Source organism: Lemur catta, chromosome 7 (genome assembly GCF_020740605.2).
Source record: "Lemur catta isolate mLemCat1 chromosome 7, mLemCat1.pri, whole genome shotgun sequence".
Taxonomy (NCBI): Eukaryota; Metazoa; Chordata; class Mammalia; order Primates; family Lemuridae; genus Lemur; species Lemur catta.
In genome coordinates, this window is record NC_059134.1 from 69,090,915 (window position 1) to 69,118,090 (window position 27,176).

Here is a 27,176-nt window from a genome sequence, read left to right on the forward strand (position 1 = left end):
TCTGTGTCAAGCAGTTTGTGAAATACCTGCTGAGAACTTGGCCAATCTGGAAAGAATGAATAGCTGCTCCTTGGGACAGCCCCAGCACCTGGGGCCAGTATCTCCCTGAGTTGTCATTATGTGTTCCCATCTGTCCCCCTGATAAAATATGAGCTCCCTGGGGGCAGGAACCACGTCTTAATTACTTCTGTGTGCCCAGCACCCAATACACATAGTAGACACCTAATAAATGAGTGGTGAATGAATGAAGTGTCAACCCCAAATCAGAGGGGCATTTGTTCCTGCAGCATTCAAGTATTAGGCATGGCCTAGCAGCCAATATATTACTGGTCCTGGTGACAAGCAGGCAACAGGATTGCCTAGAGACCCATGAAATGTGACCTGAGCCATGCCTTCATCCATCCATGGGCTCAGTTCTGTGCCACAAGGAAAGCTGTGTGACAATCTCATGGCAGATCGGAACCACATTAGGAACAGCCTAGAAAAGCAAACTGCAAATATCCATTTCTTTTCTCTGTCATAATTTGTTTTCCCAGTTGCTGGCAAGGTTGAAATGAGCCCTGTCTGTTGACAATTTGGATAGAATAACATTTCTGTTTCATGAATTCTGAATGGGACTGAATTCTGCTCCGGGCTGTGGAAAAATAACAAAGCACTTGGTGGGATAGGTGGGGATGGATCACAGTCTTAGCTGCGGAAAAATCTGGCTCAGCTCTGGAGCTGTCTCTGAATTTATTCCTGCCTTCCGGGTCTTTTCATGCTAGCTGGGTGCAGAAAGCCTTCCCACTCACTACCGTGTCCCCACCCACTGCCACCTATGCTGGGAGCCATTCATCTAACCCATTTAGAAGAACCAGGATGAATATAGATTTCTTTTTCCACTCATTAATTTATGGAACCTTCCTATTTCTTCTTATTGCAATCTTCCTACCTGCTGTAGTCACATTCAACTTTATTGAAAAGCAGCAGGGAATTCATCCTTTGCTGGAAAATGTTGATAATTACATTCAAACAATGAGGAAAAAGTTATGCTAGTTCCAGCCTCTCTCTAAATCAAAGTGTGGACAGCATGTATGGTCTGCAGTGAGGGGCCCCCCAGTAAGGAGAGTAGGCACCCCCTAAGAGTTGAAGGGAAAGAATCAGTGCAGATGGTATGAGTTAAACCTTGTTCGGAAGTGACCCTGAAATCTGGCTTATACGTGGGCAGTGGCCAAATGCCAATCATCACAACTAGGATGTAGCCTCTAAAGCTGAATGTGTCTTATAAAACTGCTAGGTGTCATATTGTAGCCTGGCTGCAGGAAGAAGATGTAGGTAGAAGGGAGTGGTCTGTATGGCCTCTAGAAAGAGAGAGCCAGAGAGAAGGAGTTTGTCAGGGTCTTCTGTGCCGTCCAAGAGAGAAATGACATGATACTTTGATCTGTAAGGCAGCTCTATCCCCCTAATAGAGGTAAATGTGTTTGACTGATAGCTCCACGACTCTGTCCATTAAAAGCCATTCAGCTAAACTCCTTTGCTTCAACTCGGTGCTTCCCAGGCAATATTCTGTTAAGATTATGGCATCTCAAAAAGACTTTCCTATACATGAAGGCTGTGCTGCTCAGCACCCATGAATTTACACAGAATCCACTTGGCTTTCCTGTTGCTCAGTGTTGGGCATGTCTTCTACATCTTGAGAGGTTGGGTGGTATGAGCCAGGTCCTCTGGTTGATCCCCTCTGCACATCCCATCAAAATCAAGGTCATGCACTGGGAAAGGGTAGGACCACACTCTGGACGTGGGCCAGCCAACATTATAGGTGACTCTCTTGAATTCAACTGTGGGAAGGTGATTTTTTCTTCCCCATCTCTGTCTGCAGAGGGCCAGTGTTAAAGTTAAGTAATAATCATGTCTTTTTTTCATTATTATTCTTACCAAGGTGACATTGTTAGATTGTTGTAAGAAATCCTTTGAAGTGGTTTTCCTCCTAAATTTTCTAATTTTTGTTCATTAAATATTTGAAAAGGAATTCAAATTGCCTTGTGATAGAAAATGAAAACATGACAAGCTATAAACTCTGACCTTAAAAACGTCTGTAATATAGCGTCATAAAATATAATTAGAAATCCATTTCAACATCACATTACAGATCTATGACTTAAAGGTAATTTCTGTCATTTGAATATGATGGTGAGCTGATGGCTGAATTGGATTCTTAAAAGAAAAACAATTTCTCCTGCAATAGGAGTTATTAATTTAATTGAATAATATCTGGATCATACTAGTGGTAATGTTAATGTTATTACCTATTATCTGGGTGATGTTCACATCACTGTTTCCAGGGAAAATATAGCCCATTAAATGGACAGAAGGATTAAAATAGAAAAATAGCTGCAAGCTTTTCATGGCTTATTATGCCAAGGTCAGGACAAAGGAATGGCCCTGACCTTGAAGTGAGACAGAAGACCCAGCCTGAGCTAAATGCCTAAAAGAATTCCAAGAGAAGTCCTTTCAGCCATGGTAGAGTACACTGGGTTTCCTCAACATGTTGTTCTGAAGTCATTCATTCATTCATTTACTCACTTACCCATCCATTCATTCAACCAACATATTTTGTACACCTTCCTGAAACCATGAGTGGTGACAGATCATGGAAAAACAAAGATTTAATCAAGGAAAGAGGGTCAAAACTTATTGAGAACCTGCTCTATTTCAGACATTGCAATGGGAGATTCCAGAAAATATGTGATTTATTCTTCACTAGAACTGATAAGGTAGTTAGAGTTATTATACCCATTTTACACATGAAGAAACTGAGGGTCAGACAGGTGAAGTGACTCACCCAAGGCCTCACAGCTAGAGAGGGAAAGAGAATTCAAACCTAAGCCTGTCTTATTTCAAGGCATAGGCAGTTTCCACTATGCCTGGAATTTGGACTTAGGACATAAACACATTTTTTTAAAAATTACAATGTGGTGTGATAAATGGGGCAACTGAGACACAATAACATGGAGCATGACAGCTGCAGTGGGGAAAGCCAGGTCCCGACTCTGGGGCCTCACTGACATCTTTGGGTAATGGGAAATGTCTGGGTGGTCCTAATGTGTCCCCCAAGCTCCTCTCCATCTTTAACCCTATCACCCAACTCTCCCTCCATCTCCTCTTTATCAAAACCTATTTTTGCTCCCTCCACTCCCCCCAAAAGAAGGGCCTTTGTTCTTCCACATCGCATATAACTCAGGGAAAAAGGAAGCATCAGCCTCCACCTCACACCCATCACCCCCTCACATCGTGTCTTATGGAAAGAACCCTGATCCTCTGAGCTCCTGACACCCAGGCACACCAGCCTCTGTCCTCCTGGTCTCTGCCACCTCCCAGCCCTCACTGAAGATTTTGGCCCTGAGATCAATGTCTTATCCAGCCCACATCAGCAGCTGTCACTGGGCCTGGGACCACTTTCAGCTGCAATGGGTACTGGAGTCATGTTGGTGCAATAATATATTCTGCTGTCCTGTGAAGTCAGTCAGGAACTCAGTGGCAAGTGATGCAGTGGTATAAGCTATTTTCAAATGAATATATCTGGTAAAACTTTGTGTATGTACAAAAAAATTTCAAACCATGCCTTTTCCCATTATAACACTTCATAATCTCTTCCGTATTTTGTCCCTGTGCCACTACTTTCATTACCATAATAACCCAGGTCTCATCATGCTGTGACAGGTGACAGAGGCATTAGATGGCAGGGGACCTGATTAGGAAATCTATATCCTCATAGGTTGCACTTCATTATCTTCTTCTTGAGGTGTCTTAATATCTTGAGACATATAACAAATTCCAGTATGCTGTTACATCGACCAGAACATCCTTGAGAACATTTTAAAAACTATACATTTCTGGCCGGGCATGGTAGCTCACACCTGTTGTAATCCTAGCACTCTGGGAGGCTGAGGCAGAAGGATAGCTTGAGCTCAGGAGTTTGAGACCAGCCTGAGCAAGAGCGAGACCCCATCTCTACAAAAAATACAAAAATTAGCCAGGCATGGTGTTGCATGCCTATAGTCCCAGCTACTCAGGAGGCTGAGGCTGGAAGATCACTTGAGCCCAGGAGTTTGAGGTTGCTGTGAGCTATGATGATGCCACTGCACTCTAGCTGGGCAACTGGGTGAGACTCTGTCTCAAAAAAAAAGTAGATTTCTGTGCTCCACCCAAAGATTCTAATTCAGTAGCTCTGAGGTGGAGTCTGAATGGTAAGTAGACTTAAAAAGTCGTCTGCTAATTCTGAAGCACAGCTGGTCTAGGGAGCACTGACACGCAACGTTGGCACACACTGACATGATGCCCATGGATCGGATGCTCCCTGCCTCTTGACACCAAGTGTGTGGCTTGAGTCCTCCCTCATCTGTGGGTTTGCCATCATTAGATCAGAGAAATACCTTCAGCCTCCAGCCGAAGCCTGCCCTCTCCTCTCCCACTACCAGTAATATGCTGGTAAATGTTTAACAATCAACTCAGGAAAAAAAAAAGCCCTGATTTATAGTGTTTGCCAGTTTCCATGGTGCAAACACTGCCACTATGGCCAATTTCAAGCCACTAATGTGATGTCACTGAACATGGACTTGGGAAAAGATGCATAGAATCAACTCTCATGAGCCAGATGTCAGCTCCAGCAAATCACTGCATGCCCTACCCTTTACTGATTCCCAAGGATCAAACACTGCTGCCCGAGAAACAGGGGTCTCACCCAGATCCTGCAGCACAGCCAGAGCCTCTCGAAAGTCGAGTTGCCTCCATTTTTTTAAAAAAACACTCTTGGTATGCTAAAAAGTGGAAAAAATGCTATTACAGTATTGAAAAAATTGGGGCAATGCTTGAACACAAAAACACAATAAAATTGTACTAATTTCAAGGTAATTTACAACAATTATAAAAATATTCATTTATACATCACCACAGATGGGTTCAGTCAGTAAGCAGGACATGAACTTCATTCAGTTCTGTTGGTGTATCTCTGTGACTCTGGAGACAGTGCCGGACTCTTATCTGAGGCTTTGTAAGTGTGAAAACTGGGACAAAAGCCACCCCCCCACCCTTCCACCTCAAATGCTCACCCCCTACTTCCAAACCATGAGAGACCCTGGACATAGTTTTCTCCCTCCTGCCCCTGTTCTTTGCCTCCCAGGAATTCCTAAAGCCAGGGGCCCTGCCTCTGCACCTTATCTGGGTCACAAGATAGGCAGGTGACAAGAATGAACTATAACAAGAAAGCACCGGGGAGTCCAGCTCCCTTCTGCGCCCCTGAGGCTCAGCAGCGAGTTACTAATGACAGGCTCTTTCATCTGGCTGCAGTCCAGCAAGAGATCTGGCGGAGGATTCTTTCTGGCTTTCATTTTCCTCATTTCTCTGAGCCACGTCTGGCAGGAACATTCTAAGCAAATCAAGTTTTGATCAGTTGAAGCCTATTTGAAGGCTCTAGGAGCTGCTGCTGATTCATTCATTTATTAAACAAACATTTATTTAATAGCTCCCTTGTGCCAAATCCTGTAGGAACAGTGGGGAAGAGGGATATAGAGATAAGATGAATAAAACACAGCTCCTCCGCTGCAGGCATGCGAAGTGGGGAAAGGGTAAATGATACGTAAGGGGGTGACTGCAGTTCAGTGAGGCAGATCCCACGACAGGGTCAGCGTGAGGAACCTCGGGAGCAGAGCGGTCGGGAAAGCCTGGAAGGAACTGCATTCCAAAGGGCAAGCAGGCATTCCCCTGGAGTGAAAGAGTTAAGAGGCACCTCAGGGAGATGGTGGTTTATGCGAAGGTACAGAAGCCAAAACAAACAAACAAAGAAAAACCACTGTCTGGTTCAAGAAACTGCAAGAAGTAGGATGGCAGGTATCCTAATGATTTTGCTTTTGATTGTGGAGGACCCCGGGCTCAGATTCTGGCTCGGTCGCTTATTAGCCACATGAGCGGGAGTGGGTTGTTCAGCTGCTTCTCTAAGCCTCAGTTTCCTCATCCATAAACCCCTCCTTATAAGATTGTTGGTCCGTAGATGAGATTATGTGTGTAGATGCTCGTGCTTAGCACACAGGCCACACCCACCACTTGGTAGCTGGTTTGGTGATGAGGATGAAGATGAAGATGGTGGTGACTGGAATAAAGGGTGCACATAAGGTGCAGGATAGGGGGAGGTCTGAGGATGGAGAAGTGAGCAGGGCCAAAGAGTGACCCCTTGTGTTCTGTGCTAAAAATAGTTGGACTTTTATGGCTAAAGCCAAAGGAAGAATTTCAAGAAGTGGTGGTGTAGCCAGGTCAAGCGTATGTTTTAGAAAGTTCCCTCTGATGGATTGGGGCAGGATGAGAGGGTGCGGCAGTGGCAGTGGGAACTGAGTAAGGCATGTTGGAGATAGGGTGGTGGGGATGGAGCAGCCACCGCCTCTCCAGAGTGTGGCCGGGGAAGCCATTCCTTATGATTTCTCTGACTTTCACATGTGAATTTTTTTAAGCCTGGTCTACTCCCTCACAGCAGGACCCAACTGCATGGAGGAATATAGAATTCAGGCTCCTATTGTCATTGGAATTAAGTTGTTTTGTTGATTCCATAAATGTCACACTCAGCTACACCAGTGTGGTGGTTTTTTTTTTTTTTTTTGGCTTAAAATGTAAAATTAACAGTGGTTATCTGTGGGTGGTAGGATTATAAGTTGTTTTTGCATTATTCCTTTTGCCTATCTCTATTTTCTGAAAGTTCTACAATGAACAGATTTTGTAATAAGGAAAAATCTATTACAAAAAAAATTTTTTAAATGACTTTTAGTTTCAATCAAAACAGCAATCCTCTTCTTACTCCCTGAGTAAGGGAATGCTCGAGAGAATTAGAAATAGGGGAGAAAAAATTATTGATAGTATCCAACTTCAAACTTCTAAGCTATTTATTTTCTTTTGCTGTGGGAGATTGTGCTGTGCCAATGAAGATAGACTGAAGACAAGGGAACAGTCTTGAGTTTGAAAAATAATAGTCATTTTTATTGTTATAGCTTCAAGCCTGGATTATTTCCATGGTTTATATTTTAGGAAACCTCAAGTACAGGAAAAATGCCCAACAGTGTTAGAGCTGATTAGGTTATTGATACTCTCTTTTTAAAGAAAATAAAACATCTTATCAGAGAGAAGTCCAAATGACAATAATTTTGCCATACTCAGCCTAAGTTGTAAAAGTAAGACATGAAAGGTGGCCTCTGGTTTGAGTATGTGATGTTTCTAGAGAACTACAGACGGGGGTCTAACAGCAGATCTTTCTGCACCATGTTCTAAAGCACTAAATTGCCACGCCCAAATCAAACGTGTGCGGAGCCTCCTTAGATAGACGTTTTATGCGTTATTAGGCTGTCTTCCTAAAATCTGGCATCCTGATTACAATCTTCAGTTGGGATTTTTAAAAAACAGTAATAACCTCTGGGAGGCCGAGGCGGGAGGATCACTCAAGGTCAGGAGTTCGAGACCAGCCTGAGCAAGAGTGAGATCCCGTCTCTACTAAAAATAGAAAGAAATTATATGGACAGCTAAAACTATATATAGAAAAATTAGCCGGGCATGGTGACGCATGCCTGTAGTCCCAGATACTCAGGAGGCTGAGGCAGGAGTATTGCTTGAGCCCAAGAGTCTGAGGTTGCTGTGAGCTAGGCTGACGCCACAGCACTCTAGCCTGGGCAAGAAAGTGAGACTCTTGTCTAAAAAAAAAAAAAAAAAAAACCAGTAATAATAATAATGACAATAGTTCACATAGTTTTATGGTTGGTAAAGCGTTCTACCATTTAATCCTCACAGCTTTAAATGTTTGAATTAACTTTGGTTCCATTTTGGAAATGAAGAAGGTGAGGCTCAGAGAAGCTTACTGACTGGCCTGAGGTCACACAGCTGGGAAGTGGAAAAAGTGGGATTTAGATCAGCTCCTCCTACTTGAATGCCTATGTCCCTTCTACTTCTGCCTTCTAACTACTAGCTTTAGTTACAGATACTCCTTGCCCTCCAATGGGGTTGCTTCCTGATAAAACCACTGTCAGTAAAAAATATCTTAAGCAGAAAATGGGCGTTTTTTTAAAGACACAAAACACAATATCCAAAAAGTGCTGGCAACACAGTGCACTGTAGAGTGTCAGCTGTTACCCTTGTGATCACGTGGTGGACTGGGAGCTGTGTCTCGCTGCCACTGCCCAGCATCACAAGGGAGAATCCCATCACCTATCACCAGAAAAGAGCAAAATTCAAAATTCAGAGTACAGTTTCTACTTAATGCATATTGCTTTCACACCTTTGTCAAGTCAAAAAATCGTGAAATCATCGTGAGTTGGGGACTGTCTGTATTTCATTTTCACTAGAATCACTAATCGAAAGGGCAAGTAGAGTCCACAGGAATTACAGTAGTTCCTATTGCTGTTGTAACAAATTGCCACAAATTTGATGGCTTAAGCCAACATAAATTTATTCTCTTACAGTTCCGGAGGTTAGAGTCCAAAATGAGTCTTACAGGATCAGTGTGTTGGCAGAGCTGGTTCCTTCAGGAAGCCTCCAGCTTCGGGTCGGTGGCTGAATGGCATTCCTTGGCTTGTGGCCACATCATTCCAATCTCTGCCTCCATCCCCACATTGCCTTCCCCTCTTCTTTGCTCAAATCTTCCTGTGCCTCCCTCTTATAAGGACACTTATATTTAGGGCCCACCCACATAATCCAGGATAATCTCCCCATCTCAAGATCATTTAACTTAACCATATCTGCAAAGTTCTTTGGGACATATAAGGCAACAGTCACAAGATCCAGGGATTAGGATATAGATATCTTTGGGGGCCATTTCAGGCTACTGCAGGAATATTTATTTCATTTATTAAGGGGTCCCTAAATATAAAATCTCTAAATTTTAAATTTAGGCCGTAACTCTTCATAGTTTTCTACTTTTAGCCTTTCACTTTTGTGTGCCTTGGAGCTTTAGTATTTGTTTGCTCACTTGCTTACTTGCTTGCTAGCTTTTAAGAAAATTTAACTCTGACTCCCTATTGAAAGTAACTTACCCAAAACTCCTCCTCCTGCTGTCTGTCAAGGATGGATGCAGACAGTGGGGTTTTTCTAGGCCAGGCTTGGAAGGGGCTCACAGAGAGGGGCATTCTTTACTGTTAGGCCTCTCCTTCCTGCTACCATTTATTGAGCACTTACTACATGTCAGGAACTGTGGAAGCATTCTATGTTCTTTTACAGCTCATATATGTCTTCCAACAAGCCTGTAAGGTAGATCATTATTGGCATTCTACAGATGAGAAAAACAAGGCTCAAAGAGTTAGGTTACAGTTAAGCCACAGAGCCTACAAAACCCAGGCTCTTAATACCATGCTATTGCAAAACTGGACAATTTCCAAACCTGAGTAATGTATGAACCTCTTTTAAAGGGCAAATACAAGCTCACAAACCCCCAGGGTTGAGTTATAATTATTTTCATCATACTATTATTTAAATATGTGCAGAGATAACTCGATATTAACTTCTTATGCTTATAGCTCTCCTAAGACTATAAAAACAAAATAACAATGTTAATAATAACACAAATAAAACTACAAGCACTTTAAATGCTAATTAAGAGCATTGCTTTAATGTGATAGATGATCCTGTTTTTCTGAAATTAAATGACTGTTCACAATCTAGATGCAAGGCTGACCACCTTGGCCTGGGTCCTTCAGAGTTTGGTACATGTACACCAGGGTCCTTCTCCCAGCCACTGACAACACATTTCTCATGCAGCAACACACATATCCATTTGGATTTACCTGGTGAAAATGTTTGATTTGTGAACGCTGCCTCCCTTTTTGCCACTACCTGTCTACCTATAGCAGCTGAGTTCTCTGAGAAGCAGACTCTGAGTCAAGAGTAGCATGCGGGAAGGGGCAGAGGGAGAAGTCGAGCTGCACAGCAGGCCCAAGGAAGCCCTTTGCCAACCCACCAGGGGATGAGAGCCCTGCCTCTGTTTCCCTGGATGGTCACTGGATAAGGCCTGTCCCTGGAATGGGACGTCACCTCACTTGAGGCTGCTTTATCCAGCCAATGCCAAAGAACTGACAGCTAAGAGCCACCTTTTGGCATCATTCCTGCAGCTGGGAAATAAGTCCTTCACTCCTGAAGAGGGAGTTGGGCAGAGCAGCCCAGTGTCTACCATACTAGCCCATGATAAAGTCGCTTAGGGCAACAGTGGTGCGTAAACGCAAGTGCATCCCAGCCACTGGTGCCCGACTAGATCTTTGAGATGATCCATAATATGCTTACACTGATTTTTTAAATTCTCAAAAAAACATAACACACTTAAATCCCCAAGGAGAGCTAAGAAGACCCTAACTGACAATGTATTCATAGACCCCTAGTGCTCTGCAGAACTTACTCTGAGGAAGATGAAGGTTAGAGGCACCTGCTCCAGTCACCCCTGCTGAGAATGGCTGTGTCAACCTGTGACATCTCCGTGGTGTGATGATCACAAAGTTTTATGAATACTTCCTTGGGTGGCAGGGATAACAATGGCCAGATCCTCTCACAATTCACATGGAACATTCGGGAATAAAAACTTTCATTGAACACGCATGTGCTCGAGCATCTACTATGTATGACGTGGGCACTTTGCTGGACTCCCGGTGGGGAAGACATACAAATGAACAATTAATCATGCAAATAAAAATGCAGCATGACTGAAGTCATGGAAAAAGATGATTTGAGAGTCCAGGGGTATCGAGGAGGCTTTTCAGAAGGGAAGTGGCTTGAGGGGACAAGGGATAAGAACATTCCAGGCAAAGGGAACCAATGCAAGAGCACAAGCCTTCAGACCCCTGGCCATGACAGGTAGCATAGGAAATTTGGCCAAAGGTAGGTTGGGCAGCGGTGAGAGACTAAACTGGCAGGGGTGGGTGGAGGGGCTGCCAACATAACTAAGTAATCAGAGCCGGCCTTTCCATTACCTGGCCTGGTACTTACATTATCTCATTTAACCCTCACCTGCTGTTACACTCACTAGAGGACAAGCTCCACAAGAGCAGGGCGGTGTCCGTCTGGTCCGCGGCCCTATGCCCAGGGCCCAGCACAGTGTCTGACCCATGAAGGAACTCAATAAACATGTCTTTTACAGATAAACCATCAGCCTCAGAGAGAATAGCAATCTCCCCTAACTTGTACAACAGGTCAGCGGCAGAGCCAAGATTTGAACCCTTAATCTGCCTATCCCACCACACTGCTCTTTAATTGCTGCTCCCTGAAGCCACAAGAATAACTAAAAGGGACTTTTCAGAGTCAGGGAAACTTCTGTTACCCTGGGAAGCCTGGAAGGGGCCAGCCTGGGTGTCTGTGATCTCAGATTCCCAGCAGGGACACCCCTTTAGTGTCAGCCGTCACACAAACTTTCTCCTATTATCTCCCAAGTCTCTCTCCAAACCTCCAACATGTGGGGTTCTCAGGAATGAGAAGAGTTAAGCTTTTACAGCTTCTGAGAGCTGTTACTTTGCATTTAAATAGCACCATTTAAGAAAGCAGCTTTCCAAGGAAACTTATTTGATACTAATGTGCTGAGCACCTTAAGGCACACTTACTTCTCCCCTGTTCGGGTCATTTGGAGCTTCATTACTTAATAATTTGAAAGCTTTTAATGGAAATCAGTTGATAAAAGGAGATGATGAAATGCTATTATATTTAAGGACCCAGCGAAACAGGCTGCCCATGTAACACCTGGGTCAGAAGCTTCTTAGCAGGGAAAGAAAAGAAGGAGATCTTGGTGTGCAGTTGAATTCCCACTTCTTTCTTTCGAAACTGCCTTTGTTTTAAAGATACTCCTTGCCTGACAAAAACTGACAGGCTTTAAAATTGTCAGGTAAAGAACCCATCTGATGCCTTATGAATTCTACCCCTGCGATGGCTCTCTGTCCCTCTGCCCACCCTCCCAGCCGCTGCCTTGGCTCCAAGCCCATGGGCTCTGGATGTCCCCTCTACTGCCCTCCACTAGCACAAAGCCCACCCGAAAGCCTTCATCGCTGTCCAGTGGAGAAAACCCTGGGAAACAGCCTTGGATTTGGCCTTTTCTTTTTTCTGTCCATTTTTCTTTACCAGCAATATATTCACATGGTTTAAAATTCAAAAGACATATAAAGCTACACAGTGAAAAGTCTCATCCTTTTCCTTGCTCCCTGGTTACCCGGTTCCCTTCCCCTGAGGCAACCCATTTTTGCTGTTCTTACATATCCTTCATGCAACTAGACACACACACACACACACACACACACACACACACACACACAATTTTCTTTATCCTTACCATTTCTTTGCACAATGCTAGATGGGTTATGATACCCATAGATTACTATACAAACTGTACCTTGCTTTTTAAATTTAATATATCTGAGGGATACTCTCATTTGTGACATGGCTCTTTTAGTGATGAACTCAATGACTATATAGCAATGTAAAAAAAAAGATACAAAAGTGTATACGTGTGTGTGTGTGTTTGTGTGTATGTGTATAAGTTATGATTTCAACTATGTGACCAAGTAAATGAATGTTATGATAGCTGCTGGGTAAGGATGGTGGGAGTATGGGTAATTCTTTTTGCTTCTCTCTCTCTCTCTCTCTCTCTCTCTTCTCTCTCACTTCCTAAAACGTGATTATGCTACTTTTTTAAATCCTGAAGACCTTATTTTAGTATGTAAGGTATATTTTCATTTTGGTAGAGTTCTTTCCGGGCCCTTTTCATATGCATTAGCATCTATATCTTAAAATACTTGAATCCCTTTACGGGTGAAGCCTTCCTCCACCACTGTATTTAAAATTGCAGCATCACTCCCTCTCCCCGCCCCGGCCCTCCCTCTCACCCTTTCCTGTTTTATTTTCTCTGGAGAACCAGTCACCAGTCGTCACCTGACACACTGTGTAACTGTTCATTTGCTTAAGCCTGCCTGCCCCTGTGGAGTGAAAGCTTCCTGAGCACAGGGATGGGTGTCCCTGTTGTGCAGGGCTCTCTCTCCAGCTCCCGGAGCTCCTGGGTGGACGAGGAGCCTGGCTGGACGAGGAGCTCCATTGATCATGGCGGGATCAATGAGTCTTCGTCATCAGCCCCCAGCAACCCAACCCCTATGCTCACGCCAGTAACCTGCAGCTCTGGTCCTCTGCCCTCCTCCTCTGCACCCTTGCAACGCTGCAAGACCACCGCTCCCTCTCAGGTCTCTGGATCTACCCTCTTCCCATGTTGTCAAGGACTCCACTCCGCCAAGTGCACCCCCGCCCCCTGCAATATCAGTTTCTCTTCTGTTTGGATTGTACCCTTCGACATGCAAACTTGCCCTAATATCACTTATCTTCTAAAAGATAATCACATGTCTGTCCTGCCACTGCCATTTTTCTTGACTCTGCTTCACAGCAAACTCCTCAAAAAGAGCCGCCTGGGCTTGCTAGCGCCACCAGCTCACCTTGTCTTTCCCCGAGCCTGCTTCAGTTGTGTCTTCAGCAGAAACTAGCAGGGCAGCGGTGGCAGCAATGAGCAAGTAGCAGCGAGGGGGCAGCGTGGGGGCTGCATGGGGACAGTGTGGGGCAGGGGCAGCACAGGGTTCTGGAGAGACCTGGGGCAGGTCCCGGTATCCTCCTGTCCCTCTGGGCATCTACCTCGGGCTCCTTGGCTCTCCCTCTTCCTCTTCTCTGTCCCCGCCCACTGCCCAGGTGATCTATCCTGTGATTTTAACCACCACCTATATGCTGATGATCTTCGAGTTTTATCTCCAGCCTCATATACCCCCTGCCTACATGACATCTCCCTTGGAGTTATCCTTAACCCCTCTGGCCTGCACCCCACATCCAATTCATCAGCGGATCCTGCCGGGGCTGCCTTTAGACCACATCGAGCATCCTACACCTCCCACCCCGGTCCATCGCTCTTCCTTGGTCCAGTGTCGCGTACACGGCAGTGGCTTCCTGCCTGCAGTGCCCCCTCCCCGCCGCCCCACTCCAGCTCACACTCGCACAGCAGCCAGCAGAGTCCTGCAAAGATGCAAATCGGGTCGTATCACTCTTCCGCTCACGAACCCTCAGCCGTGTCCCAGTCCCATTGCACTCAGAGCACGAGCCCCGAAGCCCCCTGGGAGGGCAGCCAAGGCCAGAGGCTTCCTCTAGCTTGTCATTAACTAATTGTTTAATTAACTAATTCATTATTCATCCCTTAAACGTTCCCTGCATACCTCTCACAAGCCAGGCTGGTGCTAGGGACTTAGGAAGGACATAGTCCAGGCCCTGCTCTCACGCTGGCTTCTGGGATGGAAGGTGGGGATGGGGAGTCAGGGTCCCGCAGTGTCAAACGCTGTGCCTTTAAGACCACCAGAGGGGCTCCCACGGGGCAGGGGCACTGGCCTTGCAGGGTGAGGCACCTTCTGTCAGACCTGGCCTGGCTCATCCTCCCTGGGCTCTGGGCTGGCCGTCCTTGCTGCCCCCTCTGGTTTGAAGGCGGACGGCCCCTCCTGTTCAGACTTGGTGACATCTACGTGATGTTGGAATATCTCCTGGCCTGGCCACCTTTTTCCTTCTCCGCTCTGGCCTTGGCACCAAGGTTTTTCTCCTTGCTGGAGATCGGATAGAAGGTGGGGAGGCGGGCTATGGAAGAGCTGGCGTGACAGGAGAGACAGACATGCCCCATCGGCCCCTTCTGCCTCCCTCGCTTGCCTGTTTGACCTGGGGGAGCAGCAGACCTTCATGAGCATTTCAAAGAACATGATAAAAGTCCAGAAAATGAGGTTAAACCCGGGATTGGTGCTTGGGTCAGTCACCAAAGGACAAGCTAAATGGACGCCGGTGCCCAATGCAAGCACAGGGAAGGTCGTGGGGTGGTGCGGGTGCTCCGAGCTGCCCCCACCCTGCCAGGGACAGCCGTGGGTGGACGGGCAGTGGGGCGGGCCCAGGCCAGCTCTGATGGGCCCTTCCTCTCTGGCTTCAGAAATGCCAAGCCGCTTCCCCAGAACCATCTCAGGGGAAAATTGTTATCTACAGGCATTATGCAATTTTCTCATCGGAATCACAGGCTGTGTTTGAAAAGAAATAAAAAGAAATTGAATTTGAAATGCTTCTGTGCGAACGCATCATCTTCTTGTGGATCTGTTAATGGGCTTTGGATACCTTCTCTGGCTTTGAAATAGCGGATCAGACAGCAGCTTGTGATGGCATCTGCTTCCCGGGGGATGAGGCATGGAATGGGCACTTTAAGAACAGCCAGGCAGGTGGCCCAGGTTCCCACCTGAGGCAGACTCAGAGCCTGTGAGCTCTGGCCACGGTTCCTGAAGTGGCCTCTGCGTGCTGGGCCTTGCCCTCCTCCCACCGTGTGGAAATGCCGGCACAGGTCTACGCTGGCGCCCACCTGCTCTCCCGGTGCCACCAGCTCACGCCCAGGCCGACTAGTGCCGCATCACACAGCTCTGGCTCCATCCGAGGACAATGGCGTGCTGGGAGGCTGGGGCTCAGAGGACTCTGGCCCCTTCCTCATCACAGCCTCTCATTCACGCAACAAATACTGATTGCGTGGGTTCCCAGCGTGGATCTGAACACTGAAGGGGCAGCAGTGAGCAAAGCAGACAAAACCCTCGCCCTCCTGGAGCTCCCATTCTAGCGTGGGGGTTGGGGGAGATAGGTGGCAAGGAGTAAATTGGCAAAATGCACCGTAAATCAGACAGTGACAAATGTTATGGAAAAAGACATTCAGCCCTGTGCAATGGTGCACGCCTGTGATCCCAGCTACTCGGGAGGCTGAGGCAGGAGGATCATTTGAGCCTACAAGCCTGGGCAACATAGTGAGAACTCGTCTCTAAAAAACAATTTATTTAAAATTTAAAAACATAAATAAAATTTTACAAAATAAGGGACATTCGGATAAAGGGAGGGAGGTTCTGAGTCAAGGAGAGGGCAGGGAGCTGCCATAGTCATCAAAGGGCTCACAGAGCAGGTGACATTTGAACAACAACCCGGAGCAGGCTAAGGAGTGAGTCTCTGGCACCTGGAAACTCCATTCCAGGACAGGGAACGGCCAGTGCAGAGCACGCCTGGCATGCTTGAAGGAAAGTAAGAAGTCCAGGATGCTGGGACAACGGGAGCCAGGGGAAGAGTCGTAGAGATGAGGTTATTGAGATTCTGGGGAGAAGAGGCAGATGATGAAGGGGCTTGGGGACCAGGGCCAGGTCCCCATCTGCTGTGAGATGCAAAACCACGGGAGGATTTTGGCCAGAGGAGTGGCGTGATACAGCTGCCACGTGAAGAAGAGTCTGCAGGAGGGCGAGGGAAGCAGAGGAACCTGCTAGGAAGCGACTGCAGTGATCCAGGTGAGGGGTGATGGTGGCTGGGACCAGGATGGCAGCAGGGCAGGCAGGTGATGAGAAGTGGTTGGATCATGAAGATATTTTAGACATGGAGTTGACAGGGGTAGGAGAGCAAGAGGCACTCAGGAGGGGCAACTGGAAGTATGGCTTTGCCATTTATGGGATGGAAAGGATGAGAGAGGGGGTTTGAGGAGGGGAAGATCAGGAGTTTGGTTTCAGACACATGGTTGAGTTTGAGATACCAGCTGGACATCCAGAGGAAATGTCGGGCAGTTGATACTACAAGTCTAGAATTCAGAGGCCAGGTTGACATAGACGGTTAAACTTAGGTGTCGTCGGTGTGTCTAGATAGTTGGTTTTTTTAAGGCATGGGACTAAATGGAATCACTGAGAGAGTGTGGATAGAAAAGAAAAGACCGAACTTTCTAGCTCAGGGTACTTCAAGGTTAGAGGAAGGTGAAGAGGCATCAGCAAAGGGGAATGGCCAATGAGGGGAGAAGAATGCGGAGGCAGCGAGTCCCGGCGCAAAGCAGAAAGCTCTCAAGGCAGCGGGAGTGCTCGGTGTGCAAATGCCGCTGAGGGGTCGCGGGGGCTGAGAGCTGGGCATGACCGTTGGCTGAGGTCGCTGGTGACCTTGGCGAGAGCCGTGAGTCTGCTCCCAGAGGACAGGAGGGTCTCGGCTACCTCATCTGAGAAATGGGGACCGTCTGCCTACCCACCCCAGAGGGCGGCAGTGCAGACCACATGCCGTCACAGGCAAACTGTAGAGTGCCACCAAGTGTGCGCTGTCTGTTTTTGTTTATGACCTGGTAACCCCGCAGGCTACCCGCTGGGCACAATTGATTTTAAAGACGCTTATAGCCCTGTTATCACCTCATTAAAGGCCTCATTTCCTGCTGCTCATCACCAGAACACTCACCCGGGCATGGGAAAGTTACCTGCAGAGGTAGAAGCCTTGAGGATTGGTATTCTTTGTGCATAGTAAGCGGGAACTCTGGGAAAGGGCCGACGCAAATAACAGGGCCAAACAGTGCTCACCGGGGTCTCTGTGCAAGATTCCCTGCGCTGCCCTCCAAGGGGACCCTGGTGGGCCTGTGCCTCAAAGCAAGGGCTCCTTGGAGCAAAGTGGCAACCAGATCAGCTGTGCTCTTGCTGAAAAATGAGCAAAATGGGGGATGGGGGATAGAGAAGATGAATAGTCAGGGAAAGTGGAAAGAACATGAGTTTTGGAGTCAGACATGCCTGCATTGGAATCATGGTTCCATGTGCTCTTAGGCAAGTCACTTGACTTCTCTGAGCCTCGGTTTCCTCATCTGCAGTGCAGAGTATGGTAGCCATATCCAAAGGTTTTTGTAAGAAACAAGCTGATGAATGGGGAAATGCACACCAGTGGGGAGGGGGTCCGCGTGCATGTGTATCACTGCGTGTGCACTTGGTATCACCAGATTTGCCTCTCTTTGGTAGCAGACGGTTTCTCTCCAACTCAAGGAGCTGTGCCTACCCCCTCGTCATCAGAACAGGCTCTCAGGACAGCACTGACTTTCACAGTGCTGTGAACACTGTCTGATGATCCTCCGAGTGTGGCTGTAACATCCAGGGCCCAGAGTAGGCTGGGACATGCCCTTAAGGGCAGCAGAAGTATAAGAACGGATGGTCCCCGTTTTCCTGGGCCACAACTTACCTTTCCAGCCCCTCCACCTGGGTTCCTAGTGGCAACAAGTGTGGCCTCTAGAGTCAGACTGAGGTTTAAATCCTAGCTCAGCCATTGACTAGCTGTGAAACTAATTCGGCCAAATGTGTTTCTGAGGATTAAAAAGGATATATCCACCTGTCTTGTAAGGATTAAATAAGATGCTATATATAAGATAATTAGCAAGATGCCTAGCACCCCAAAACAGTAAATAACTATTGTTTGATTATTGTTGTTTCTACCTATTCTGATTCCTTTCCTTCTCTGATTACGGATTGCATCCCATTTTTGTTCCTAGAGGGAGGAGGCGTGGTGGGGGCATCAGGCCAGTTACCAGGCTGACTCTGACACTGCAGGTCTGAGCCTCCAAGCTGCCAGGAACCAAGGGGGCCTCAGGATGAGGAAACAGCTGGTGGTTCAGGACTGGGAGAGAAAGTCAAAAGGTCAGGAGCCAGGCAGGTACAGGGACAGAGGAGGAGGTGAAGACCGAGGCAGGGAGGAGGCAGTGGACTCCGGCCTTCCCCAGTGGGCTGGGCTGAGATGCCCGGAGCTCTCCCTCCCTGGGTGCTGGCTCCGGAGTGCAAGGGAGGCCCGCGTGGGGCAAGGGTGGGTCAGACACCAGTCCCCAGCCCGACCCCAGACTCACATTCTTATTCTCTGCTCTGCTCAGACTTGGCATCTCCTGATGCTGATGTAATTTCTGCCTCTGGCCTGTTCCAGGCCTGTTTTCACTCCGCACAAACCCTCCTCCCTGCGGGCCTGACCCCAGCCTGTGCCTGCTTGGGGCTGTGCTATTCCCACTTGGTACCAGTAGCTGTGAGGTATGAGAGCAGCTGTCACGTCTTCACAGCATGTTTACCAAAAGCAAAGCGAAAGATGGATATGAGGGACCTGGAGGATCTTTGGGCTTTTTTATTTTAATTGGCACATCTTTGGAAAGTGTTAACGTCATCCCAACGAGGCATGAACTGGGAATGCTCTGAAATATTTTGTTTGAAAAGGGTCCTAGGGGAGATGTGAAAGGGCTCTAAGGAGTCTCGAAAGTTCCTGTCTGTGCCTCAGAGACTTGTTAAAATAAGCTTTTCATTTAAGTCTGAAGTGTGGATTGCTTACTCTGAATTTAAGGCCTCATTCTTCAGAATGTGAAATGCCCAGCGCCCCAGTGGCCCCGTCCGGAGCTCACCCAGCTACATAAACCTCCCATCACACACTCCCTGAGACGCAGAGCTTGACTTTAAATGAGGGGAATTTCTCCTGAGGCCTTTGTGGGTTTGAAGCTGCGACTGTGTGTTCCACGCTCTGTACTCAAGCAGTGCAAGTCCCTTCATACCAACTTGGTCTGAATACTGGTAAGAATAAGAATGAGAGCTAAAATTTATGGAGCACTTACTACGTGCCAGGCACTGTATTAGCATGTTGCATGAATTGGCATTTAGTGCCGCATGTGGTAGACTCTTTTAACCCCATTGCACAGCTGAGAAAACTACGAAAGGCTAAGAGACGTACTCGCCAAAAGACACAGAGCTAGTAAATGGTGCAATCAGGATATGAACTGGGGTATGATTCTAGAGCTTGTATTCTCAACCATGCTACTTTAAGGCCTGCTGGATTAGTACATATGAAAAAGATGGATAATATTCAGTGTGCCCAAAGTTGTGGCGATGTGAGTACACACATAGGAGCATAAATTGGCACAGACGTTCGGAGGGCAATTTGGCAGGCCCTTCCCCAGCTTTAAAGTAGCTTCATCGTTTAATCATTCCTGGGAATCAATGACACAGAATCCCCTGGGTGTGTGAACCAAGAAATGTGTACACGTGTCTTCATCAGAGCACCATCAGTTCAATAAATTAGGGAACATCCAGGCTGTGGAACTCTATGTATATATCAAAAAGAACAATGTGACTTTGCTTTTCCAACAATTTACTGAGCGTCCATGAGCATTTGGATACAGCCATGAATAAGTCAGACTTGCTCTGATCCTGTAGAACCTAGGTTCTACCGGAGAATTTTGACACTTCAACAAAAATATCTAGCTTTTTAAATGAATGTTTCCAAATGCTCTTGCTTTCTTATTTCATTGACTAATACAAACAATCACAGAAGGAACAGCAAGCTGTTAAGAATGCAGGTGTTGTATAACCACTGGATGAGACTATTTACAGCAAGAAGCTCTAGTGTCCACACATATGGACCCACCATCCTTAGAACCATCATAGATCCAAAAAAAAAATACACATGGAATTTCATCACCATAAACAAACACTAATGGAGGGTTCAAATTATTTTTGTTGGATTATATACTACAAAAGCAAAATCAGTATGTCGTTAGTAGGGACTGAAAGCCATCATTTAATTGCAAAGCAAGGTCAATCTGCAGGGCCAGCTAACTTGGTGACCACCTTAACTCCATCCACTGTGACTTTATTTTTTAGTGAAGTATAAAAAGGGCAGAAAGGCAAAAGGATTGTCATCAGACAGTATCTCATTTCTTGAATCTTATATCGTGGATTTCCTTTTTATAAGTCTTGATCTGGTTTGCCATAATTTGAAGATCTCTGACACTTAAAAAATCAAAATATGGAGAGCTTTGATATATATAGTAAATACCATATATTGGCCGGGCGCGGTGGCTCATGCCTGTAATCCTAGCACTCTGGGAGGCCGAGGCGGGTGAATCGTTTGAGCTCAGGAGTTCAAGACCAGCCTGAGCAAGAGTGAGACCCCCGTCTCTACTAAAAAAATAGAAAGAAATTATATGGACAGCTAAAAATATATATATAGAAAAACTAGCCAGGCATGGTGGTGCATGCCTGTAGTCCCAGCTACTCGGGAGGCTGAGGCAGTAGGATTGCTTGAGTCCAGGAGTTTGAGGTTGCTGTGAGCTAGGCTGACGCCACGGCACTCTAGCCCGGACAACAGAGTGAGACTTTGTCTCAAAAAAATATATATATATATCATATATAGTATATAATATACACTGATGGAAAGCTTCCTGTGATACAGTATTAAAAAAAAATTTAAAGTCTTGGTACAGAACAAAATATTCAGTATGATGCAATTTTTGTGGGAAAAGCTGTATATAATATCCATATAGTTATATGTGCATACGAAAAGTCCTGGAAAAACATATACCAAACTGAAATATTCTGCAGAAGGAGGTGGAGACAGAGGCAGGGGAGATGTTGAAGTAAAATGTGCCCGACATTTACATTGTGTGCTTCCATGATGCTAAAATTTTCTATAATAAGTATGTATTATTCTGGAATTAAAAGTCAAAGGAGAAAAAAATAGACCAGAAGCTAGATGATGAGGACATTGCAGGCAAAACTCAGGAAGTAAGAAATTGTGGACGTGGTGGGGAGCCCTGGGCAGGGAACGGGTGTGGTCAAACTTGTAGCAAGTGGGGGTGGCCTGGGGGAGGCAGGAGGATACTGGAAGGGTGTGAAGGGGGTGGAAGGGTGTGAACGCAGGAGGCCCCCAGCCTGACAGGTGTGGGGGCTGCAGGGGGAGGGAGCTGGGGCTGCCCCGTGTGTGGCTCAGGCAGCTGGTGGATGTGCCTCTAGCCCAGCCGGGACCGCTGGGGGGCGGGGTTCAGGGGTCTGGGGTCAGATGAAGGGCGCACATATGGGCCTCTGAGATGACCACAGGAAAACCAGGTCTTGGGAGACAGAGCTGGTGTCCAAGAGATAAACAGGTCATGTTCTGTATGTGATTTCATGGTAAACAGCTTCTCTCAGTCACTAGACAGATATTTTTTAGGGGCAAGTGAGGGATACACTGTAAACAAATAAACAAATCTTCCATGAGAAAGGTAACAGCTTCCCTGCACCCATATAAATGGGGGGTGTCTATACATCTGAAGATTCTTGCTTCCCACCAAAAGAGGGCACCCCAGGGAACCTGAGGTCAGGAAGAGGCCGTGAGCCTCTGGGTAGCCTGGGTAGGTTGCCCGCCCCATGTGGCTTGTCCCTTGGGCCCTTCACCCTCACCCAGGGCCATCTGTAGGAGTCCAGGCCACGCTGGGTCTGGCCAACCTCCTGCCTCTCTAAGGCCCGCCACCCAGCGACCCCTTCCCCCAGGTGGCAGACAAGCAGTTCTGGACCAGAAAGATTTTTACAACCTTTGGGCCTGAGCCCGGGAGGCAGCTCTGGCCTCCTTCCTCCAGTGTCCTCAGGGCTGTGGGATTTTCTGGGCAAGGTACCCTACCAAGGAGAAGGTCGCCAATTCATCCTAAATATGTCCTAGGCGCCTACTGCCAGGCACAGCTCTCAGGACGGGGGCATAGCTGTGAGCCAGCCAAGCAAGTCTCTGTCCCCCTGGAACTCAGGGATCTGTTCAGTTGGCAATAAAGCTCTTCCTTCCCCAGCTGGTGACATTCTGGAGTTTTCTATGCACAATGGACTATTGTGTCTGAGAACTGCTGGGCCAGGGCAGGGGGAGCCCCAGGGCCAGCTGACTGCACCCTGGGGAAAGTCCCCTGCCAAAGCTGAATGTGGACCTGTGGGGGCCTTAAGCCTTGCAAAGATCATGCTGCCCCTCACGCCCCAGTGCATAACTGAGAATAAAAACCCAACAAAATCACAAAGTTGAGCAAGATCAACAAAGTTCTGATTTTTGCCCTACAATGACCATATTTAATGTTTTTCTCCAAAATATTATCAAATTCTTCCTTGAAAAATTATTTTAGGTTCCCCAGGCATTAGTGGTGCTCTACACACCATCCAAAGTAACATAGAGCAGGATACCCTGCGTAGCACAGTGAGTGTGGGGCCTCAGCTTCCTTCCAGCCTCCCCGTCCAGTGCATGGGTCCCGCCAGCAGGAGAGGCCTCAGGGTGGCAGTCCTCAGGGTCGGGTGTTGGCTGCGTTGGTTCCTGCTGACCCAGCTGGCCTGGGCCAGGTCCCGTCAGTGCCTGAACACAGCTCACATGACTTGGGTCTCCAGGCTAGACACGGCATGGGAGTCCGGCCAACCAAGGCTGGCTCCAGGTCAGAGCTCTGGCTCCAGTAGGGACCTCTGGCTCCAGAGCTGAACTAGAAAGCAAAGGTGTGGCTCAGTGGGCCACCAGCATCCAGAACATGCTGGGCACGGTGGATACAAGTCCTACCTCCTGGTACTGCTGTGGCTCCAGGGTTCCCCGGCCCAGGGCAAGATGGCTCCACACCTGGACAGGTAGAGCTACAACAGCAGGTGAAGAGTTGGGTGGACAGTGCTGCCATGTCAAAGCCCAGTTGCCTGTTGTTCCCGTGGACCTAGCTCTGTTCACTAATATCTGTGGTCCTTTTTTGCAGAGTGATGAGGTCCTTACCGTCATCAAAGCCAAAGCCCAGTGGCCAGCCTGGCAGCCTCTCAACGTGTAAGTAGCACACGGACCTGGCCTGTCCTGTCCCGTCCTAGCCTCGTACTTGAAGCCACCTACCCAATGGCCACCACATACCAGTTATGTCATTAAAGCCAGTAACACCTCTCAGTTGGACAAGCAGGTGAGGTCCTGCCCGTGTGTGGCGCATCACACGTGCCCCTGTCTCCTCAGGATTGCAAGCTTGCTCTCTGCTTTCCCCCAGTGGCTTCAGTAACACAAAGGACACGACTCAGACATGAAGATTTGGTCACTCATGCTCTCAGCCACAAAGGACTCAACATCCCTTGGCCCTCGGAGCACACAGGTGTACTCACTGTAAGCAGGTCTGGCTCATGGAAGGCCAGATTGACCCCAGGTCCCATTCTCAGTGCCATCTCTTTTCTCTCTGCTCTGTCCCTTGGAGCTTTTGTCTGCCCTTAAGTCTCTGGTAACCCGGGTATGCTGGCAGTTCCCAGAACTACCAGTCCCCCAGGGGGATGAATGGATAGACAGATAAAGGAACATATCTATCAGGTTTTGGACACGTCTCCATGGATGGCCCACATAGACCCAACACATCATATCCAAAATGGATCCCATCACCTTGGCACGAACGTGCTGTCCTCCACGTGGAGAGACATCAAAAGTGCAGGCAGTCACCAAGTCCTGTGGATTCCACCTCCATAATAGCTCACAGATCAGTCCTTACCTGGCCACTCTCCCCCAATAGTTCGAGCGAACCACCCCTTCTCACCCAGAAGACTTCACCTCTTTCCTTTGCTGTAGCCGCCCCCACCCCCAATCTGATTCCTCAGCCACACTGCTACCAGAGTGATCTTCCGTGAATCCAAATCTGTCATGTCCTCCCCTTCTTAATCCCTCCATGGCTCCCTTATCCCCCCAGATCAAGTCCACAGCCCTTTGTTTAGCTTGTCAGGCCGTAGTGGGCATAGCACACAGAATTCCAACCACACTCCACTGACTTGAATGCTTTGCTTTTCACTTAATCCCTTCAATTAAGTAACAATTCATTCATTTTCCCATTTTTTAATTAATCAAGACATAGATAACTACCAATCAGCATGAAATTAACAGTGTGACCACACCAAATTATCTGCCTCCTGCTCCAAAACAAAATAAAATCTTGACTTTCACTTACCATGTATCCTTCTATCAAAGATGACAAACATTTCACTGACTCAGCAAATACTTATTGAGGGTCTCCAAGGAAAAGTGCTGTGAAAGGTGATTAGAGACACTGTGATGAGCACAGCAGAGTTGCTCACGGAGCTTACAGTTTAGTGGGGAGAGACATGTACTGAATGATCACACAGATAAATGTGACTTGTCCAGGAAGGAAAGGCATAAGTTGCCATGAGAGTGTGCAACGGGGACCCTGATACAGGCTGGGGGTCAGAGATAGCTTCCCCCAAGGAAATGGCAATGGAGCTAAGATCTAAGGAATCAGTAGGAGTTAACTAGGTAAAGAAGCAAAGCAAGGGGAGAACATTCTAGAAAATCTAGAGAGACCATCATGTGCAAAGGCCCTGTATGAGGAGGGAATAGAGTATATTTAAGGCACTAAAAGGCTTTGGTCTATCTGGATCCAGCAATCAAAGATGAGCTTGGTGTGAGGCCAAGCCATGCTACATTTAAAATTCGGATTTTTACATTAAAAGCAATGGGAAATTATTGAAGGGTTTCAAGTAGAAGGATGACACAATCAGATCTGCATTAAAAAAAAAAAAAAAAAAAAACAATAACCAATGACAACACTCTGGCCCCCAGGTGAAAGGGTAGATGAGGCAAGCCCAGCGAGGAGGCAATTGCAGAGTGCCAGGAGAGAATGAACCATCACTTCCACTGGAACGGTGGTGGCGGTGGGAAGGGAGAGAGGGGCAGGGATGTGACAGGGGTACAGGAGGTAAAATCGACAGACTGTGGTGACAGGGTGAATAAGGAGAGGGAGGGAGGCAGAGCGGTCAAGGTGCCTCCCACGTGTCTGGCTGGCAGCACTAAGGAGATGATAGAGACGCTCATAAGAATGAGAATATTGGATGAAGTTTGCTGGGAAAGATCATGAAGTCAGTTCCGAATGTGTTAGGTTGTTAAGATCTATTGAAGACTTGCAGTTAGAGGTGTCAAGTGCACAGGTAGCTACGTAGCTCTGAGACCCAGGGCAAGGATTCTGCACTGAGATATAAACTTGGGAGTCACCAAGAAATGGGAGACAATCGATGCCAAGGGCAGGGATGAGAGAGAGTCTGGAAACAAGAGTTGGGCTTACGAATGAGTCCCGGAGAGCTCCCCATTTAACACTAAAGAGGACTTGCCTGCAATGGAAACAGAAAAGGAGTAGGAAAGAGATCGGGAAGGAAGCTTGGTATCCGAAGCCAAGGGAAGAAAGGAGTCAACAAGCGTGGTCAGTGGTGCCCAGTGCAGTCGAGAGATCAAGTAAGCTCAGGGCTGCCAAATGCTCTTTGGATTCATCGACGTGAAGGTCATCAGTGACCTTATTGAGAATCCTTTCTGCTGAGGGATGTGGAGGGAGAGCAGCCCAGAGTGGGTGAAATGTGATCAGAAATAAGGTCATGGAGTCAGCAAATACAGACAGCTCTTCTGTGAAGTTTGCTATGCAAGAGGAGCTGGCAGTAGCTCCAAGGGAATGAAAGAGTCAGTGGAGCTTTTGTGTTTTTCTTTTTTAAAAAGGGAGAGAGACTTTCTGAAAAATTGAAAGGAATGCTTTGGTACACCTTCCCACACTTCATCCATCCCTCAAACTTCCTGAGACCCCAGTGGAACAAAATTAATTGATAGCAAACACTCAGACCTCCCAAACACCCAAAACCTCTCCACTCAGTGCTACCGGCTTGTTAAGCGACAGGAATTTTCCTTTGATTTTCCCATACCCCGTCTCCCCTTTCCTCTTCCAAATCTCATTAGGAAGTCAAATTAGGAAGCCTACATGCAGCCACGTTTTGTTTTGCAGCAACAGCCCTGCCCCCTTCTCTGAGCCTGCCTGATTGAGGTTAATGGGATTCCAGCCTCCCTCCGCCCAGTGGAAAGCCGGGGTGACCTACTTTGCGAGGTCCTGCCCGTTGGAACTGACTTGTTTTTCAATGATCTTCATCTTTATCCCCAGGACCACTTCTCAAAGGACAGCCATGAATGAACAAATTGGCTGCTGACTTGTTTAGCTCAATAAATCAAGCTGTGGCTCCGACAGCCCGGGGTGCAGGTAGAGACGGGGAAGACAGATTCTGGGCGAAACCCACATCCTTCAGGAGTTTCCCTGGCACCTAAGTAGCAAATGCCCAGGTTTCCTGCAAATCGATTCTGAATTCACATCGCCCAGTTCCCCCAGTTTCATCGGAACGCTAAGAATTACTTACTGGAACTTTTAAAAATGATTATTTCCTTTCTTATCATGAATCCTCCAAAGGACTGTGGTCCCCCTGCTTAATTAACACTGATCAGACAAAGGTCCGTGTTTGTGACGCCAGTGGAGCAGAGGCATGGGCACCCCCTCCGGGAATCCAAAGCCTCCGTTCTCCAAGAGGCCAGAGGCATCTTCCTCTTAAATCAGGGCTGGAAGTTTCAGGGCCCTCCCTGTCCCTGAAACACTTGCGCAGGTCCGTGGACGTCCTCAGGATTGTCTTCTAAAAGAAGACAGGCCTTGGGCTAGAGGAGCAGGTGGTAGACCGAAGCCTCCAGATGGACCTGGAGTCCTAGATGCCTCCTGGTTGTAAACGCAGAGTTGTCTGGACGGTGCAGGAACCTCACTCAAACCTTTCTCCACGCGCCTGGAACTTCAG

General features: G+C 47.3%; 1 protein-coding gene across 1 annotated transcript in view; it reads left to right on the forward strand.

The window, feature by feature from the left end:
* SPON1 (spondin 1) overlaps positions 1-27,176 on the forward strand; it is a 235,485-nt gene that overhangs the window by 190,926 nt on the left and 17,383 nt on the right. The window contains exon 7 of the mRNA XM_045557580.1: positions 23,312-23,376. Coding sequence (XP_045413536.1) covers positions 23,312-23,376 — 65 coding nt within the window. The remainder of the gene's footprint in view (positions 1-23,311; positions 23,377-27,176) is intronic.